The 15303-nt window shown below is 45.5% G+C and overlaps 1 protein-coding gene across 1 annotated transcript in view; it reads right to left on the bottom strand.

Annotated features, from left to right (window-relative positions):
* Window positions 1–15303, bottom strand: part of Tmem132c (transmembrane protein 132C) — a 281145-nt gene that overhangs the window by 42505 nt on the left and 223337 nt on the right. Inside the window, exon 4 of the mRNA XM_051205006.1 lies at window positions 5337–5520. Within this exon, the coding sequence (XP_051060963.1) occupies window positions 5337–5520 (184 nt within the window). The remainder of the gene's footprint in view (window positions 1–5336; window positions 5521–15303) is intronic.

Raw genomic sequence — 15303 nt, 5'->3', positions numbered from 1 at the left:
TGGGTGGTGAGAGTTGGCTTTTGGCACAGCAAACAGCAGGTGTAAAGGCTGGTTCCATTTTGACCTTTTGAATTCTCCAGTCATGAACACCACCAATCACTGGCTTTGGGGACTACCCTAATCAAGGAGAGCCTCATATCAACATCATTATGCTTTTAAAACCACCATTTCCAAACAAGGTCAGACTCACACTCTGTTGGAAATAAAGAGTTGGGGAGTTGGATTGTGATGGTCTCTCTTGGGGGAATAAGATACTCAACCTACTTCCACTAGTTACCTCTGAATGCCACCTACCAATGAGCCTGAGATCAGAATTCTGTGGGTGCACTGCCCTCAGCATTGGGGGTGCAGTGCAGTCAGCCTGGTTCACACAGACTCCCAGCAGGTGGGTAAATGCCACTGAGATGGAGCAAGTCTTAGCAGATAGCTCATGCTATGGGCTGCTAACCACAAACCACCCATACACGCAGGCATTGGCATCCCATATGACCCATGGAGCCCCTGATTCCCTAGAGGAGAGGACTCAGTGAACTACAAACTCAGATCCCTTTACTCAGCCCACTGACTGACACTTTATTTTCAGTTTGATCTTATGCAGAGATTATGATGTGTCATAGGAAGTCCAGGGACACAACCTCAAGTTCCCACTGCATGCTTAGATCAAGAAAAACAACTTCATCTTAAGCCTATATTAGTAAAAGGGTGATGATTTGAAATTCATCAAATCTTCAAGTAACTGAACCAACATCAAATCTAACCAAAATACCTCAGTCATAGGAAAGACAATTTATTGCATCTGCTAAGAGCTATCTGTGACTAGAGTAGGTCTAAAAGTTAGGATTTCTATTAAAAAATTTTTTTTAGACAGAGTGCTACTATCTCTGAGTGTAGCTGTAGCTCTGAGTGGCCTAAAATGTGCTTTTTAGACCAGGCTGGCCTTGAAGTCTGAGTGCTGGGATTAAGGGTATATGCCATCATCCCTGGCCCAAAGTTGGGGTATTTTTATCCCATAAAAAGATTTTTGTAGGGAGACACTTTGGGACAACAGACCCACTTACACTCATCCAGCATTGGGAAACCCTATCACACCTATAAAAGACCTATCCATGTGGGCAGTCCCACCAGCATTCCAGGCTATACAAAGCAAGAGTATCTGTCTCCTACCCACCCCAGGATGGAGAGGGTCCTTCATGGAAAGGATGCCAATGGGGATGGGAAGGGCAGGCTATAGCTGTCTGGAGATGGTGCTAAGCAAGTTGCATTGGGACCAGCTACGGTGGTTTAATAGTCACAGCTCCTTAGAGCTTCTGCCTTGACTGGGCTCTTACAGACCCATGTATGCAGCCTGCTCAGTGTTTCGGGGGAGTCAGACACTGAGTGAGGCCTGTTGGTACAGTCTGCTGATGACTCTTCCTGCCTCCCAGTTTCCTCCTGGAGAAAGGCTTGAGAAGATGTGATGTTGCGGCAAGAACATTCAAGAGAAGCAAATTCCTCTTTAATAACTCCCCATCCAACCTTTCCGAAGGCTGTTTTCTTTCAGATGAACAGCATCCTGGGAAATTTACTTGCTTTCTTTCCATTTTATGAATATTTATTTTATTTTTATATGTATGTATATTCGAATGTGTGTGGGTGTCCCTTGGGGTCAGAAGAGGATGTTGGATCCCCTGGAGTTGGAGTTATAAGCAGTGGTGAGTCACTCTGAACTGGGGTCCTCTGCAAGAGTTGGAAGTTCTCTTAACCCCTGAGCTATTTCTCCAGACCCTACTCAATGTTTTCAAAGGCCTAACCAGCTGCAAACAGGCAACAGGGGGGTTGTTTCATGGTGTTTGTTTTTTCTCTCTTTTTTCTTTTAAAAAATCTTTAGCTAGGCCTGTTATTTCCAGCTACATGGGACTCTGAGGAAGGATGATTGCAAATTGTAGCCTAGGCACAGAATGGGTTCAAGGCCAACCTGGGACACATAAGTAAGGCCCTGTGTCAAAATAAAAAAGATGACGTTATAGCTAAGTGGTAGAGGTGTTGCAGAATATGCATGAGGTCATAGGTTCAATCCTAAAAGAAATGAAATAAAATTTCTCATCTTTGAGTGTATCTTTGGTTCTGTTTCTACTTATTATCATTAAAGACTTTAAGGGTGTAGTTATAAATATATTTTATCTCATGTTAGTTAAAAAAAAACCCACTTTCTAATAAGGCTATTCCTTTTCTTTATAAATAACTGAATCCCCCCAAAACATTTTGTTACTTAAAAATGGTCATGCCAAAACATAGTTTTTTTTGAGATAGGGTTTCTCTGTGGCTTTGGAGGCTGGCCTGTAACTAGCTCTTGTAGACCAGGACAGTTTTGAACTCACAGAGATCCACTTGCCTCTGCCTCCTGAGTGCTGGGATTAAAGGCATGCGCAACCACCATCCAGCTCCAAAACATAGTTTTTAAGTGCCTCTGAGCCATTTCATCTATAGCCCTTTCATTAGCACGGCTTCTTATATAATTTTGGTAGCAAGGGCTGGTCTTGAACTCAGAGTCCTCCTGCATCAGCTTGAGTACCAGGATTACAGGTGTGCACAGCCACATCCCATTGACAGCTGTGTCCCACAGTTGAAGTCAAGTCCCCTAAGTATTCCAGATAAGCACAATACAGATGAGTACTGGGACCGAGAGGTCAGATGCTAGCTGTATGCATGCTGGCCCTGTAGAGATGTCACTGTCAGTGACTGTGGCATGAAGCCAAGCTGAATTCTCTTGGGCTAACTTGCAGACAAAAGAATTTGGGGTATGACATGAGGAGTGATTTCTTCTTGTCTTAAAAGCACTGTAAAAACACTATAACCACAATAATGACATCTCCTTTCAAGGAGGACTCACGTGTTGACAAAAGACTGTAATAATAACTTATATCCTTACAATGGTTTTGCTTTTCAACATATTTGCATGTCTTATCTTTCTGAAATAGGCAGGGTAAGAATTGGGCACTTATATATCTATAATGGATGTTGGCATGAATTCTAGGACACAGATCTGCAAACTCCCCTCCCCCACCAAAGGGCCACATAGTAAATACTTAAGAGTTTTTGAGCACACCCTCAAACCCATTTAAAATGAAGACTTGAAAATGGAGTCAAGGTCAGGCTTCAAATGGAGGGTTACCTGGGGCTATGGTACACATTCAAAGCCAAGAAGGAGCCAGATGTGGTGGTACAACCTGTAATCTCAGCACTATGGAGGCTGGGGAAAGGGGATTGAGACTTTGAAGTGAGTCTGGGTTATATAATGAGCTCTCATTAGGAAGCTGACCTTCCTAATATGACTCTTGTGACTCAGAGGTCAAGTGCTTATCAACTGTGTACAAGGCCTAGATTCAGTCCACAGCATCCAAAAAATAATATCATAAGCAATTTCTCTCCACCTTCTCTATATCAACAAATCCTGTGGCAGACAACCCGTGGGCTGATGTCTGTTGTGTCTGGCTATTATCTGTCTCCCATCTTACAGTGAGAGCCATATTTTCCCATGATGCATCATGCCTGCCTATTCTGAGTCTGACTGCATGCCCGCTCTGCTATGGGTGACAGGGCTTTAGGCCTGGTGAGCAGAGTGTACTCACTTTGACTTTGATGAATGACTTTTGATTAATGGCTGAAGGGAATGCACATGGCCAAGCTAGGCCAATGCTTGTAAAAATGCCTTCATTTTGTCTTTTTAAATTGCGTGCGCACGCGCGCGCGTGCGTGCGTGTGTGTGTGTGTGTGTGTGTGTGTGTGTGTAAGTGCAGTACCTTCAGAGTCCAGAAGGGGGTGTCAGATTCCCCCAAACTAGAACTACAAGCAGTTAGAGCTAGGAACTGAACTTAGGTCCTCTGAAAGAGCAGAATAAGCCTTCTTAACGACAGAGCCATCTCTCTAGACCAATGCTTCTAAACCAGAGCTTCTCTAAGGGATTTTCTGAGTGACTGGCAGTGAGGGTCTCACTCTTCCTTCTGGAATGACACCATTATGGCCCTGCCATGGGCCATCTGATGATTCTAACAGAGAGACTCATGACTGGGAGCATCCAGGGTGTGGTCTGCAAATCAGCATCAATAATGTTTCCTAGGATGTCTTAAAAGACTCCAGGTAGATCTTCTAAATCACTTAATATGCACCCGAAGGTGTTTGAGGTTCAAATTGGGATGAATTTGTTTCCAATGTATACTCAAGAATCCTGATTGATTCATTTCCCATAATTTCTTACTAATTAAATAGGATGCTTGCTGATAAGAAATCACTAACGAGAGTAACCGGAGCTCAATATACAATTTGCAATCCACCCTGTCACAGGTGGGATGGAGAAGCACTAGGCTTTGTGATTCCAATGTGGCCTGTCCACTGTACATTGTCCAGTGGCTTCTTGGCTATTGAAAGCCTTGTCTGTGGTCCAAGGAAAATAGGAAAAAGCAGTAGTCTTTCAAGCAGGGGACAGGTAGGAGCTGGGAATATCTCTCAGGGGTTGCATGACACAGGTCCTCTGCTGTCTTAGTTTCCTTTCTATTGCTGTAGGAAAACACCCTTAACAAAAGTAACTTGGTGCAGAAAGGACTTATTTGGCTTACATTTCCAGGTTGCAGTCCATCACCAAGGGGAGGTAAGGCAGGGACTCAAGCAGCTTGTCACACAACACATCCACAGTCAAGAGCAGAGAGGAGAACGCTCACCCATGCTTCTTGCCCATGCACAGCCCACTTTCTTCACTCTTACACAGTGCATGAGGTTTTGCTACCTACATTCAAGGTGGTTCTTTCTGCCTCCACTGACCAAGACATTCCCCACAGACATGCCCCTAGGCCAACTTAACCTAGACAGTTCTTCATTAAGACTCTATTCCCAGGTGATTCTAGGTTGTGTCAAGTTGACAGTTAAAACTAGCCAGCACATTTGCCCATTCACATGCCATGTAATCGATCATAACTTCAGTTGACTCAGGTTTCTGAGATTTGGGGTCACTTGTTGCCACAGCCTAGCCCAGGTTATCCTGACCAGGATACATGACAGACTAAAGTGTGTGTGTGTGTGTGTGTGTGTGTGTGTGTGTGTGTGTGTGTGTGTGTGTGAAAAGGAGAACTGAAGTGGTTTAAATTAGAAATAAGCAACAAGGGCATTGGTATGTGGTTGTGGCTAGTACCATGAGGACATTATCTGAGGAGCTTAGCTAATGAAAGGTAATGTCACTTTCAGGGTGGAGGAAAATGGGATCACTTATACATAAAATAATTGCAGTGATGACCTGGGAAAGAGGTAGCATGCAGGGGTACTATTAATCAGCAGGATGCAAGGGCTGTCATGACAGCATGACTTACCATAGCGAGGGGAACAATGGCGACCAGGTCCTTCTGGCTGATGAAGATCTCGGATACAGCAATGTCTGTGGTCCCCTTCCTTGGGTACTCCACCTGCCATGTGATGGACTGTGTCCCTGACAGGCTGCTGAAACTGGCAATTTCAAAATTCATCTGCATGACCTCGTTGAATAGATTGTTGCTTCTGGAAGCAAGTGAAAAGAGTCAGCTTTAGTGTGATGTTGTTTGAAGGATCCTGCTCTATCCCTTTACCCCCAATCCTACAACTGTGCTCAGAATGACAGGAAAAAAAGAACAGCTTTGAGAGACAGCTCCAGGCACTTGAAGCATGATGTCAGTTTCAAGTTAGAGTGGTGAGCTAGGATAGAGTATGTCACCCACAAGCCACAGACATGAGCAGAAATTCTTACATACTAAGCACTGGTCAGTGTGTGGAAGGATGTGGCCATTGGGCTTGCTCTGAGATCACTCTGTAGACCTGTCTGGCCTCAAAACTTGTAGAAATCTTCTGCCTCAGCTTCCTGAGTTCTGGGATTAGTGTATACCATCATGCCCAGATAACACTCATTGCTTTTGTTTTTAGCAGGATTAAACTCCAAAGTCATGCTCAGGCAGGAAACTGCCATAAATATGTACTTTTAAAACTGACCCATAGAGTTGAGATGTAACGCTAATGGTAGAGTGCTTGCCTGGCATGCACAAAGCCCCTGGTTCAATTCCCAGTACTGGATCTATCAGGCTTGATGGTAAACACCTGTGATCCCAGGTCTTGGGAAGTTGAAGCAGGTGGATGGGAGTTCAAGTACATCCTGGTTACACTATGATTTTAAGGCCAACCTGGGATACATGTGACCTTGTAAAAAGTGAAGGTGATACAATCTCTGCCCCCCCATAACAAACTCAGTGTCATGCATGATCCTAATTCATTCAGCTCTGCATCCCATAGCCTCACTCAGAATTGGCCCCCATCAGATGCCCCCTTCTATGCTTGCGGCTCGAAGATAGAGATAAAGAAAAGAAGCCAGTTTATCCTGTGACCAGCACTTTCCTGCTGTCTCTGAGCATCTTCCTTGAGGAGACCAAGACCCCCACTTAATTGGGTGTATGGTGATGTTGGAGCAATGAAGAGAGAGATTTAAACACTTAGGCAACCCCAGAGAGTGTCAGGAACCACTGCTTGATAAAAATCAATGGTGTGGATTTACAGATGTAAGTCTTGAACAAAAATTTCAAGATTGGCTTAAAATAAAGTAGTTACTCCAAAGTAAATAAATCCCCCCCAGTAGTCACAACAAATTTCAGACCACTGGAAACCCAATTTCCCAAACCTCTTGTCCATTGGAGTCATCTGTAAGAAAACGAAGCCTAGAATGAGCTAAAAGCCAAAGGGATTTTAGCTTCCAATCCTGGGGGAGGGTAGATTTGAATACCCACGTCATAGCCACCATGGGCAGTTCAGTTCACGAAATAACAAAATGAAATTCTGAATGGGTAAGCCTCTCCCAGGAGAACAGTATAGTCTGGTGTGGGCTGTAATTTACCCCTTCTGCTTCAAATGCTGTCATGAACCCAAGTATCTCTTTCCCACCCTGCCCACAGAAGCATCTTTCCCATGAGCTCTCCGTGGTGCTGAGGAGTATGGATTTGGGTTGCAGGCTGTAGCTTGAGTTGATTGAGAAAGTGGGAACTGAACAAGTGCCTCCCAATGAGCAGGATAGGGGAGAGAAAGAGATGGAGGGAAGGTGTGCAAAAGCAGGGGGCAGGATGCAAAGCTAGAATCCTAGGAAAAGCAGCTATGAGGGAAGTCTATATCTCACATTCAAACACACACACACACTGCTGTCTTGATCCTTTGTGTCAGTGGCTCCTATTCAGAGTACAGAGGGAGGATATCTGATCAGATGAGATTCAACACACTAGCACAGAGAAAGGACCTGGCCTCCCCTACTGTTGTCTTCAGTTAATACAAAAGACAGAATACAGAACCCATGACATGAGAGCAGCTTAAGGGAGGGAGAAGCTTCTGAAGTCTGCCCTGTGGAACAGGGCAGCACACTTATATTTGACTCCAAGATTCAGCTTTAAAAATAAGTAAGTTGTGGGGCTGGAGAGATGGCTCAGTGGATAAGAGTATTTATTACTCTTGCAGAGGACCTGGGTTTAGTTCCTAGCACCCACATGACAGCTCTCAACTGTCTGTTCCAGGGGATCTGTTATCTAACCTCTTTTGGTCTCTGTGGGCACCAGGCATACACATGGTACATGTACACATATGCAGGTAAAACTACACACACACACACACACACACACACACACACACACACACACACAAATCTTTAAAAAAAATTAAACAGGGCAGGAGGGATAACTTGGTCAGTAAAATGCTTGCCATATAAGTATGGAGACTTGATCCCCAGAAGCCATCTAAAACAGCTGGGTACAGTGGTACACACCTGACATCCCTGTGCTTAGGAGATCAAAATAAGAGAGGCCTTGTGGGTAACTGGATCGGGGTCCTTGCAACTACCTGTAACTCCAGTTCCAGAGGATTCCTGTTTCAGTCTTCATGGGCACTTGCATACATGCATATACATATAAACATACACATAAATATGTGCATAATTGAAATAAATGAAATAAATCTACATGAACTGAAGAGATGGCTCAGAGGTTCGAAGTCTGTAATAATTTTGCAGAGGACCTGAGTTCAATTCTCAAGACTCACAGCAGGCAATTTATAACTGACTGTAACTCCAATTGCAGGGATTCTGATACCTCTGACTTCCTTGGCCCCCATACTAACATATCTATACCCTCCTCCACACACAATACACATACACACAGAGAGATTTTTTTTAAAAAAAAATTAAATAAAAGCAACAACAAATTAAATGGGAACCACCCTGATGAATGATAACTGAGAGAGTGCCCTCTGGCTTCTACATGCTCACACATCTGCACACACTATAACACACACACACACACACACACACACACACACACACACACACACAATGAACCAATCTGATAAAATGTCCCTTTATTACTTCTATCTCCTACTCCAAAGTCTAAAAACCTACATAGGGAGGCAAGCAAGCAAACAAACAGAGAGAGAGAGAGAGAGAGAGAGAGAGAGAGAGAGAGAGAGAGAGAGAGAGAGAGAGAGAGAGAGAGAGAGAGGGGAGCTCTCTTGGGTGATGAAGACACAGTCAGGCAGCATGAAGTAGTGTATGGTCGGTCCCAAGTTCCATAGGGCAAAAACAGAAGGACTCTACAACCAGATATATCTTGTCCTGTATCCATGAGTCTGTTTCTCCGTAGCTCTCATACACACACACACACACACACACACACACACACACACACACACACCTACCTTTGTGGTTCACATTGCAGTGTTCTTCTATTACCTTCAAATGACATATTGCCATGCTAACCTATCAGAAGCACACAGTAAATGTTTGTTGGATGAATAATAGATGAGTGATGGCTCCAAGAGAGTCTGGCTTCCTGATATTCACACTTTTCCTTCCAGTAGTCAGGTTAATATTAATTTCTACTCAGGAGGGGGAGGGCCTCCATTTTGTTAGAAAGGAGGGTGGAGGCGCATTTTGAAGCTATCAGCTTTTCCAGAAGGGCTGAACCCATTCCAAGAAGAAGAAGAAAAAAAAAATAGCAAAAAGAGTCTGTTGGAGACCTTCCAGAGAAGACACGCTCTGAGGTCCACTCCTAAAACTTTGCATTTTCCAAATATCACAGAGGACAGGCTCTGGATCCACTCCAAAGCCTGCTATTGAATTTTACGCCTGCTAAGCTCTGCTAAGTACATAATGAGGAGTCTGAATTAACTATGCAAAAGTGTAATTTACAGTTAATGTTTGTAATTGATGAGTTGCGGGTCTCTATGGCAGCTCTAACTGCTGAGACGAAAGGGCCCCAAGGGGGATAAAGGCAAGATTTTAGTTCTAGAACAGAAGGCTTCCTCTACCCATGTGCTCTCCAGTCATCCATCCATCAAGCATTTAGCAAGCAGATTCCTGCCAGGCACCCATTGGAAACACGCAGAAGCTTAGTGTAGGAAACACTACAGAGTCCCTGTAGTTGACAGTGGGTAGGAGAATGCCTCAGAGACCTCACAGATGCCTGCTGTCCATGCCCCAGTCACTTGGCTAAAGACACAGAGAGCAGAGTGGCCCGGCCAATGCATATTAGCAAGCCTTGGGGTTCCTTTCTTGTCCCAGGGTTCTCTTCATTCACATCCAGTGTAGTAACAGTTTCCGAGCAGCAGGGACACGACTAGGGCTGAGAAGTATTGTGGTCTGAACATGAACTGTCCCTACCCCCAACTTCCATGCTCATACATCGGAACACTTTTGTTCTGAGCAGGAGATGCTCTTTTGGTGGTCTTAAGACATTTGGGAGGAAGTTGGTTCTGGAGGTGGTGAACCTTGAGGTTGATAGCCTGACCCTGCTTTTTGTCTTGTCTTTGTTGACTGACAGTATGATGGAAACAGCTGCCACAGCTCCCATTGCAAGACAGCCCCTGCCTTGCCTGTATCCCCTCAGACCATGAGCCAGAATAAGCTTAAGAGTAACTTAGTGGGAGAAGGCTATTTTACTGTGACTGCAAATTTGTTGTATTTGGCATGTTGATAGGTTTGGGGCATATACCCCACTCACCCTGTACCAAAAAATCTCTGCCCTCCTATTTGAGGTGCTTAACCTGGGCTGGATGACCTAGCTTGAATTCCTTCGTAGGTGTCTCCTTTCTCCTACTGTACAGCCTTGAGGGAGAGATGGGGCAAGTTTTCTGACTCCTCCATGTTTTGCCTGGATAGTGGGGCTAACCGGAAGTTATCTGCTCTCCCTGCTTCTTGTAAAACACACACACACACACACACACACACATACACACACACACACCAAGAAATGAGGGGCTGAAGATGGTTTAGCTGGTGAGGCATTTGTTTGCTTTGCACACAAAGATCTGAGTTCAATTCTCAGAATGTACAAAGGCCGTATGTGTGAAATACGCTCAGAACCCCAGTGCTAGGGAGGCAGAAACCGGCTGATCTCTGGGGCTCACTGGCCAGTGAGTGTGGATGGCATCTGAGGAGTGACAGCTTAGGTTGTCCTCTAGTTTCTGTATGCAGTATGCACACACACACACACACACACGGTAAAAGAAGAGAAAGAATGATTGACAATGGTCCCTACATAGAGGATGCTGCCTGGACATACAAGGTTTGTGCTGGGGGGTCACCACATTGTACCCCTGCTTCCTCCTGGTCACTTCATGTTACCAGATTTGATTTCTGTTGCTTTGTTATATCTGTTTGTCCATTTTTTTTTTTAAAAGACAGGGCTTCACTGTGTAGCCCTGGCTGTCCTGAAACTCACTCGGTAGACCAGGCTGGCCTTGAACTCACAGAGATCCACCTGCCTCTGCCTCCTCAGTGCTGCCATTAAAGGTGCACACCACCAAGACTTGTCCTTCACCCTTGAGCCTCCATGGGCCTCCATTTCCCCTTTTGTAAGTGTTAGCTATGGAAAATAACCAGGTGGCCTCAAGGCTGTGTGTTAACACTCAGCACAGTGGCCACATGGATCCCCCGACCAGCAACAGGCTGGTAAGATAGAATTTGGCCAAGTAACTTTGGGAAGAATTCTCTTCTTCTCAGCTCTCCTGGAAACCACAGCATACTCCCTGGACTGTAAATACCCTAGTGCTCAGACACCAGGGTGCCTGGCTTCAAAGGCATCAGATGCCTTAAACAAATGCCCTCTGCAAGACCAAACCCTGTGTGAGAATCAGTTAGTAAGGAAAAAATGCAACAGATGGAAAAGTAGACACAGTATCCAACAATCTTCCTGCACTGTTGGGTGACCCTAAAAAAGAGTGTCCCCTGAACAGCAGCTCCTCCAACCTGGGACACCAGACCAAGAGAGAGCCTAGTGTTCCAAGAGCAGTTATAATTGAGAGAGATAGGAAGTAGGGAAGCTGTCCTTGCTTAGCTAAGTCTGTCCAATGGGACTTACAATTTAGAAAAAGCCTTTCTTAGGTGTCTTGGAAGCAGCTGGAATGGAGAAAAAAGAGGCTGAAATGAACCACATCCTTTGAGAAATCAGGTACAGGGCTGTAATTTTGGCTTAGAGTAAACTCTGTTTAGGGGACTCCTAGTCGCCAGGCCGTGGGGAATTGGATAATACTGTGTTCACACTGGAGATGGAAAACATCATCCTGCTGAAAAATGGTTTTGGTCCCAGGGCCCTCCTCATGCTGAAGTGTGACAAAGCAGCCGTGACAGCTGGGTCTTTGCATTTTCCCTGTCTGGGAGGGACAGCAATGGTGGGTCCTCTAGGTGTTGGGCTGGGAGGTCTCTGGCTCCCTTCATCAGCATCAGGCAGTGTGTATTCTCTGAAGAAAGATTAACTTACATCTGCAATGTGAGAAGAGACAGACAGGCAGCAAATCTGATGGCTGTTTCTCAGCTCAAGTGTCTGTGTGGGACAGAGTAAACACTTACTGACAGAAGACTAGCTAGCCACAGGAATGGCCTCCTGAGTACATATCCTGGGCACTGGCCCTTCTGCCTGGCTGTGGCAGCTGCTGGGGCTGCTGGGAGAGGATAACACTATGCATGAAAAGAGAATCCAGGCTGAGAAAGATCCCCAGGCCCCACAGAGGCACCAGAGCCTGTAATGACAGGCTTTGGCTCACACCTGGCCTCACTGTTTCTCCTGTCTTATTTTCTTAACTGGTCTCAGAATAATATTTATTTTAGGATTAGAGAAAGGACCCCCCATATCCTTAATGCTTTAGTATCAGCATGGGAACCTGGGCTCTAAGTCCACCAGATGGACAGAGTGGGAGACACAGTGAGAGAAAGACAGAGAGAGGCAGAGAGAGAGAGATGGAGAGAGACAGAGATGGAGACACAGGATGGGGGAGAAAGAGAGGGTGGGGGAAGGGAGGGGAAGGGAGAGGGGAAGGGAGGGGGAGAGGGAGAGGGGGAGGGGAGGGAGAGGGGAAGGGGGAGAGGAAGGAAGTGAGAACCCAAATGTTGTGAGGCTGTTCAGGGAGGCAAAAAGTTGTGTGTTAAGCAGTTGTGTGTTATTCATTTACAGTAATCTCAGGGGGTGGAAGCTGGTTAAAGTAGGAGAGGGTTATGAACAAGTATTTATGGCACACACATACTGTGCTGGGCATTTAACCCACAGCCCTTGAAATAAGTCAAACGAATGAGCACCAGCCTCGTGCAGAGGCAAGTCCCTGTCTCAAGGACCAGAGCTCCTGAAGTAGGACTCCCAGCTGTTGGCACCTGGCTGTTTTCCTTACAGGGGACTCGGGAAATGTGTCCCTGGGAGTACAGAAAGGTATCTGCATCTTTCCCTAACATACAGGTCTCAGAGCTCAGAACCTGGGATCTGAGCATACCAGCCAACATGCTGAGAGAGAGAGATGAGCACTGGAACTCACCTTCTTTGTAGACCATGGGGTATTTCTTTCACTTTCCATCCATCCATCCATCCATCCATCCATCCATCCATCCATTTATTCAATTGACCACTGAGCATTTATTTCTTTTAAAGGTTTCTTGTTTTTTCTTTTTTCCTTTCTTACTGAGTTTCTCTGTGTAGTTTTGGAGCCTATCCTGGAACTCGCTCTGTAGATCAGATGGGCTTTGAACTCACAGAGATCCACCTCCCTCTTCCTCCTGAGTGCTAGGATTAAAGGCATGAGCCACTACCACCTGGCTTAAATTTTTAAGATTCATAACTTTTTAATTTTATGTGTATGAATGTGTTGCCTGCATACATGTGTGTGCACCATGAGCATGATTGGTACCCATGGAGGCCAGAAGAGGGCATTGGGTCCTATGGAACTGGCACTACAGACAGTTGTGACATGTGGGTGCTGGGAACTGAACCTGGGTCCTCTGGAAAAGCAGCCAGGACTCTTAAAGCTCTGAGCCATCTATCTAGCTCCACCCCTAGTGTGCACTTCTAAGCACTTATGTACATCAGGGATTGTTAGTGTGTGTGTGTGGTGAACCAGCAAGATTCAAACCAGAAGCTACCTCACTGGATCCAAGGCTCAATATTCAGCTCCCCAATGGCCCATAGGAGGATGAGAACAGAGGAGGGGCCCAGGTATGTGCACTGGGAAGGAAACACACACACACACACACACACACACACACACACACACACACGAAGCCTCCTGCTGCAGTGTGAGATGGCACTGAGCAGCCTTGGTGCTAGAGATGGCAGATTTGTGGCACACATGGCTCCAGCCAAGGAGCAACTGACAGCTTCCCAGACTTCTGGCTTTTGCACAGGGGCCAAGAATCTGGACTCTTAAGTAAAAAAAAAAAAAAAAAAAAAAAGAAAAAAAAACAAACAAACAAACAAACAAACAAAAAAAAAACAAAAAAAAACAAACCAGTGTTTTCAGTGGGTAGTAAACAGAACAAAACAAGTAGAGGCTACAGGGATTAAAAACTGGTACAGCCACTTTGTAAAGAGACCAGTTTGTCTTCAGCCATGCCTACTGTAGGTCCCCTTTATTAGCCAGCTATGGATGGGTGAGTAAAGGGCTCATAGGGTCCTACCACTTATTGATGACCTATTGACAACTAGTAGATTCTGAGAGTAAGGGAGTGACTTAGGGTTTCAACTGCTGTGAAGAGACACCATGACCATGGCAATTCTTATAAATGAAAACTTTTAAATGGGGTGGCTCACTTATAGTTTCAGAGGTTCAGTCCATTATCATACTGGCAAGAGCATGGTGGCATGCAGGCAGACTTGGAGTAGTAGCTGTGAGTCCTACATCTTGCAGGCAACAGGGAGTCGACTGAGGCGCTCAGCAGTATTCTGATCATAAGAAACCTCAACCTCCCCCCCCCCACACACACAGTGACACACTTCCTCCAACAAGGCCACACCCCTACTGCAAACTGCAAAGCCACAGCTCCTAGTACCCATTTGTTCTGTTGTTTGCTTTCGTTTTCCCCTCTCTCTCTCTCTCTCTCTCTCTCTCTCTCTCTCTCACACACACACACTTTACCTAAATTTATTTGTTCATTTAACAGATTCTGGATTACTACATTAAGTTGAACACAAGACTCAGAGCCTATGTGGAAGGGTCAGGGAGTGCACTCATGAGATCTTACTCAAGAACACTGAGCCACAGGCTACTTCTCACCAGGGCTCACCAGAGACATCTGGAGAGAGATGAGATGAGGTTCGTTCTCACTCTGGGATTTGATGGAGTTAGTGCTATTGTATAAACAGCCCCAATGTAGCCATCTCTTGAGGTTTGGATTCATATGCTTACATCTCATCTCCTAGGTGATGGATAGAGGTGGGTGCTGGGAGGGTTAGGTCTCGAGGATGGGGACCTCCTCCCCATGAGTGAGTTTAGGGACCCAGAGAGCTGCATGGTCTTCTTTCCCTGAGTGAGTTAGAATAGAAGACTTTGTCCAGGAGGAAGAGACTGTCCCCACACATCTGGAGTCTGCAGAGACCCTGATCTTATCCTCCCAGCTGCAGACTGGGAGCACCTCCATCCTGTTACTCAGGAGACACACAGACACATTGGGTTGAGGCATTATCTTCCCACATACTTTGGGTGGTATTGTCTTATTTGGCCTCTGATGACTATTGTCACCAATGCCCAAGGACACAGATCTGAACACAACCACAGACTGTCCCCACACAGAAATCCTCCCTCTGGCTACTTTTGACATGAGGTATACTTACCAAGACCAATTTGATAAAGGCTTGGTTCTTACTAAGTGATGTTCATGGGTGGGCAGTGAGCATGAGATCTCTAACCCAATCAGTGTATGAACCCAAGGATACTTTTAAGGTGTTTCTGGGTAGCAATGGAAAGTTGTGGAGGTAGGGCCAAGATGGAGGAAGTCATCAATGGGGGTGTGTCCTTGGAGGATGAGCCTTG

This window comes from Phodopus roborovskii, unplaced genomic scaffold, assembly GCF_943737965.1.
Source record: "Phodopus roborovskii unplaced genomic scaffold, PHOROB, whole genome shotgun sequence".
NCBI classification, from domain to species: Eukaryota; Metazoa; Chordata; class Mammalia; order Rodentia; family Cricetidae; genus Phodopus; species Phodopus roborovskii.
Note: the sequence above shows the minus strand (reverse complement) of the source record. Positions and strands in the feature narration are given on the sequence as shown.